The 5,879-nt window shown below is 35.6% G+C and overlaps 1 protein-coding gene across 1 annotated transcript; it reads left to right on the forward strand.

Annotated features, from left to right (window-relative positions):
- The first annotated feature begins 1,971 nt into the window (after positions 1–1,971).
- Positions 1,972–4,074, forward strand: LOC143604348 (pectinesterase QRT1-like). Its single transcript, XM_077080857.1, has 5 exons — positions 1,972–2,268; positions 2,411–2,606; positions 2,691–2,894; positions 3,506–3,744; positions 3,837–4,074. Exons 1-5 carry the CDS (start codon positions 1,985–1,987, stop codon positions 3,982–3,984), a joined length of 1,071 nt encoding a protein of 356 aa, XP_076936972.1. The 5' UTR covers positions 1,972–1,984; the 3' UTR covers positions 3,985–4,074.
- Positions 4,075–5,879: the final 1,805 nt, after the last annotated feature.

The following is a 5,879-nucleotide window of genomic DNA, read 5'->3' on the forward strand; positions in this document are numbered from 1 at the left end:
CTTTAGGCGAAGTTAAACCTCAGGCGAACTTGTCATCAGGCGAACTTAAACCTCAGGCGAACTTGTCATCAGGCGAACTTAAACCTCAGGCGAACTTGTCATCAGGCGAACTTAAACCTCAGGCGAACTTGTCATCAGGCGAACTTAGCTTGCAGGCAAAGTTCATCAGGCGAACTTAGCTTGCAGGCGAAGTTCATCGCTTGAAGGCGAAGTTGCCCAGATGAAGGCGAAGTTGCCCAGATGAAGGCGAAGTTGCCCAGACAGCCTGCTGTTTGGTTTCTGTCCAACATTTCGAGCGATTTTAACACCCCCGCTATGGTTCAATATCACCCACTACGCTTCCCGACCATTTCCGGTCACTTAACACTAAAAAGTTTGGATCTTTAAACTTCAAAGTTCAAGAATCTTACCTTTTTGAGCTTGTTGGATCTTGTTTCCTTGCTTAATCACAACCAACCGCTCTCTCTTCTCTCTCGGATCTTGGTCTCTCTCTCTACGGCTCTCGGCCTCTCTCTCTCTCCTCGGATCTCGGCCGCCGGTCGGCTTGTGTATGGGGTTTGTGTGTTTTGGAAGTGTGAAGGAATAGATGTAAATGAAGATATTTTTGGGTTTAGGGGATATTTATATCCCTTAAATCCCATTTTCATTTAACCCATCTCAATTAATCCAAGTCCCTGATCCGCTCCTACCCGACATTAATAATTAAAAACGCGAAATCACTAACATAACTTTCTTTTTTCAACATTATAAATTTTAGGATGTTACATTAATTCTGTTAGTCTATAGCCTTGTTATTTTTTAATGAAATATAATAATCATCAAAAATTATAAAACTGAAAACAGTGAAGGTGATGCTGTTGAAATTAATTCAAAATGAAAATAAACATGTTGAAACCCTGAATTATCTATGAGGAGGTTAATACTAATTAGCAATGTTTTAAAAATTTGTATTTTACTTATATTGTGGGCTAAAAATTGTGAAACCGGTTGAACCAGGTTATACCGAATGTTCAACCGGTTGAATAGTTAACCTTATAATTTTCTACAAGTGTAACTTCAATCCAAAAATAACTCAAAACTAAATGATTTCTTTAACAAAAAATAATCCAAAAGTTAATTCTTATTAAAAAAATAATGCAAAGTACTCAATTTTAAAAAAATAGTCCTAAAGTTTACACGTTTAAATATTAATTGTTGAATTAAAAGTAATTTTGAAAATATGAACCGCAAATATCAAAAAAGTTTTCGGGCTTAGAACCGGTTTGTCAGCAAAAACCGGTATTTTAGACAAAAACCGCCGGTACGATGTTCTAGCAAACTTTTCAAAAATACCGGACTCAAAATACTAGCCTAATGTGCGTAATCCGGTTTAACCGGTTCAACGTACCGGTTTAAACCGGTTTCTAAAACACTGTTAATTAACAAAGAATAATTAACGAGGTGAAGTCCATCCCTCCCAATCCCATGGCGGTTTTAGTGGAGGTTAGTTTACACGTCCCTACATTCTCGATCGGTATCCCATTTTCTTCAACAATATATTTATAAGAAGATGAACAATCCCATCAGCTTCTTCAGCAACCAAAACCGCTGTTTTTCTACTTCATTTAATTACCTTTTCCACTTCCATAACTAATACTCAACAAATCTCTCTTTCTCTCTCTCTCTCTCTCTCCCAGTAGATATATATATATAATATATATATATTATGTTTATACATAATATGATGGTTGAATCTATCCAGTCGTAGTTTAAATGACATGGAAGAAGAACACACCAACTGATGTTCTTTCTTGCATTCAAATGTATGTTTGTTAGTTAATTCTTTACTGCATGTATATATAGTTTATAAAGTAACACCCATACACATGCACCACCTACGCTCCCCCATTTATTAACCTCACACTTGACCCACACCCACCTCGATCTTCTAGTTTTTTCATTTTTCAAAAATCAAAACTACCGATCGATGATGGATTTCAGAATCATGGTTGCTTTCTTTTTGCTGGTTTATGGTGTCAATAGTTTGGGAAGTTACATCACGTGGGACGACATCAAGATGCAACAACAAGATTATAAAGATCACGATTACAAAAAGATAACTGAAAGGTTAACTTTTCGGAGTGGAGATATTGATGGGAATGCTAGTAGAGTCATCGTAGTTGATCAAACCGGTCGCGGTGATTCGCCAACTGTTCAAGCTGCTGTTGATATGGTCCCGTTTAATAATTCCATCAGGGTCAAGATTTATATTCTTCCTGGTGTTTACAGGTTTGTTTCATTCATTGGCAAGGGCTAAAATTTCAATAATAAACCTGACCCGCCCCTGGTTTCGTTCGTTACAAAATTTATATACTGTGTTTATTTTTTTGTTCTCAGTTAATAGTAAGTACGTATATATGATGATATGCAGAGAAAAAGTGATAGTTCCTGCTTCCAAACCCTATATTTCTTTCATTGGAGATCCTAATCATGCTTCGGAAACGGTTTTAAGCTGGCACGACAAAGCATCCGACAAATACAAAGATGGTTCTGAACTAGGAACATATAGAACAGCTTCTGTCGCCGTAGAATCTGACTACTTTTGTGCTTCTGGGATTACCATTGAGGTAACATAGTATCAGCAGTGTCACTGCTTCTATGTTTGGTTTTCTATGTCCATGTAACTTGGTTTGGTTTTGTGTTTTACACAGAATAACGTTGTTGCAGTGCCAGGAGGGTATAAAATGCAAGCAGTAGCATTAAGGATTGCGGGCAATAAGGCGGTGCTTTATCGAGTGCGAATACTCGGTACACAAGACACCCTTCTTGATGAAAGTGGATCGCATTACTTCTATCGATGTTATATTCAAGGAACAGTTGATTTCATCTTTGGAAATTCAAGATCACTCTTCAAGGTACATGCATACGCTGGCCTGTAAATGAACTTAATGCTCAACGAACAATATTAAAATTACGGTGGCAAGTATGTTTGTTTTTGTAACAAACAACATAAAAATATGTTCACTTAGTTAAACAAACAAATTTGAACATATGTCATGTTCATCCACTCGTTTATGTTTGTTAATTTACATCTGTCTATTTATGTTCGTTTACATATTTAGTTAAGTTTTTAGCAACACTAATTGGCTCGTAAGTTATGGACCGATCACCCAATCAAATTGTAGAACAAGTCTTGGGTAATCAGTGTGACAAATTGAAGGAACAAACAAGAACATGCTTCTCTTGTTTTACTTGTAATGTTGTTGTAATAGGTTTAGTTAATATTGTTCGTTTCAAATATAAATGACGAACATAAATGAACATGGACATGTATATTTTCCTAACAAGAATGTGTGTTATTTTAAATATTTATGCCTGTTCATTTGTTTGTATAGAGTCGAACAAAAGAACATAAGAAGCCCGATCTTGTATATTCGGTACTTTAGCAGGCCTATGCATTGAAAAGAAACCTTACAAAGTCAAGGATTAACCGTCATACTAACATTAGTTTTTGTTTATTTATCAGGAATGCAGTCTGCATTCAGTGGCTGATAAATATGGAGCCATTGCAGCACATCACAGGAACTCAGAAGAAGAGAAAACTGGATTTTCTTTTGTTAACTGTTCTGTCACAGGAAGTGGTTTGGCAATCTTTTTGGGGAGAGCATGGGGAAACTATTCAAGGGCTGTTTATTCATATTGTGACATTGACAATATTATTGATCCTTCCGGTTGGAGTGACTGGAACCAACCATATAGGCAAAGGTATATATCCCATAATTCATTTAGCCAAAATTTTATCCATAGACCTGAAGTTAGTAAAGTGGAATGGTAAAAGTTTATGTATGCGCGACCAGGACTGCGGTTTTTGGAGAATATGAGTGCAGAGGAAAAGGGGCAGATAGAAAGAAACGTGTATCTTGGTCGAAGTCATTTGGGTTTGAAGAAGCGGTTCCTTTTCTTGATACAGATTTCATCGGTGGAGAGGACTGGTTGAGATTATAATGTAAACAATGGTGGTGTTTGGGTACCAAATATACTCTATAAATCATGCAGTTATATGTTCTTTTTGCTCATATTCATGTTCATACAAAAGTAAATCATACAGCTTTTATCAATCAGGTCTTAGAACTTCTGGTACCATGTGTTGCGTGTATGTGTCACCTGAAAAGCATAGAAGAGTCTAAAATGAATCCACACATCCCAAAATGTGTGATACACCATGACTCACATCAACGATCTTGTACTCAACATACAAGATACATGAGTCTCACTAGTGCATCGGTCCTAATGCAACAACATATGATGCACACGAGTCATGATGTTCAATTATGAATCTCCAACTTTTAAAATCTGATGCATCATATCTTACTTAAGTATTCACTGTTAGAGACTATCTCTAAATACTACTTGAAAAAAGGTCTTCAATTACACGCATTGCGTGTCATTAAAGGGCCCTTATGACATGCAAATATGTGTTATTGAAGCCTCATGTCATAAATTGAATATGACACGCTTCCCCGGTGTCATATTTAATGACACACTTGACACATTTATGACACTTGTTTTTGACACGTATTTATGACACGTTTTTGACATGCATTTATGGCGCACTTTCAATACTGGTGTTTACGACACAAATTAACGACATGCGTTTATGCATGTCATCGTATAACTTTTAGTTTTTAATTTTGTTTTGTTTAGCATAATAATATTTTAATTAATGCCTCAAAATATAGCAGCAAAACTATACATTCCATTTCCAAAGTAAGCATCCTAAATCAAAATATTGCATCGAAATCTGCCTCTGTGTATTCGTGTTTGTCTCCCCCAACCTAAGTTGAAAATTAAAAAAAAAACGTCAGTTCAAATGTCAAACTAGGTGTTCATCGTTCGGTTCGAAGCCGTGAAACCACCGAAACCGTTCATCAGTTCGGTTTCAGGGTTGGTTTTTTTCTTAAGTTTCAGTCTGTTGGTTTCAAAATTTTCGAACCGTAGCGAACGGTTTGGTTTATGGCTTATAACGAGAACCAACCGTATAAAACCAGACCAGACTGCAATTTTATATTGTATGTACATGTGTTAGATTAAAAGTTAAAACTATTAGTTTATTATGTGAATGCAACATATTTTAACTATGTTTAAACAAAAAATAAACAATGAAGTAAGCCCAAATCCCAAACACACAAAGCATATCAGAAATGCTAGAAGTATTGACAATATTCCATATATCCTATTTTGTTAATAGGTTGGTCTTTCCTTTTCTCATTTTTGTGTATCAAAGCTTAATTTACATATGAAATATTTTGAATATAATATATCATACCTTATTTTGGAAATATAGTATGAAAGGACCACGAGCCCAAACCGTGATACCAAACTGTAAGGGTTTGGTTTGGTTTGGTTTGGTTTTAGAGTTCCACGTTTTGGTATTGGTTTACAAATATTAAAAACCGTTACTAACGGTTTGGTTCACAGTTTAACCAATAGACCGCGAAAACCAAACCGTGAACACCCATGAGCCAAACCGTTAGTTATGGTTTTTGATTATTAAAAACCGAATCTGAACCGTAAAAATTTACATAAATACACCTAAAATGATTTAGTTGATGCAAAAAATGATATGGTAAAAACCATGAACACCCCTAAACTTTATCATCTGAATCAATTGGCCAAATGACTAATTTGCCCTTTAAGCTAAAACGGGCATATAGACCATAATAAAACAACAAAATAATAAAACAAATAAATTTCACTTACATTGTTATCAAAGAGGATTTGAAGTCCTTCATGAACGATCTCCTTCATGAAATTTAAGACGTAATAACCACACTCGGTACTTCCTGGTTGAGTCGGACATTACCAAATTACAAGCAATATAATTATTAAGACATAATTAA

Source organism: Bidens hawaiensis, unplaced genomic scaffold (genome assembly GCF_021521415.1).
Source record: "Bidens hawaiensis isolate Kalapana, Puna unplaced genomic scaffold, B.hawaiensis_p1.1 tig00064847_1, whole genome shotgun sequence".
Lineage (NCBI taxonomy): Eukaryota > Viridiplantae > Streptophyta > Magnoliopsida > Asterales > Asteraceae > Bidens > Bidens hawaiensis.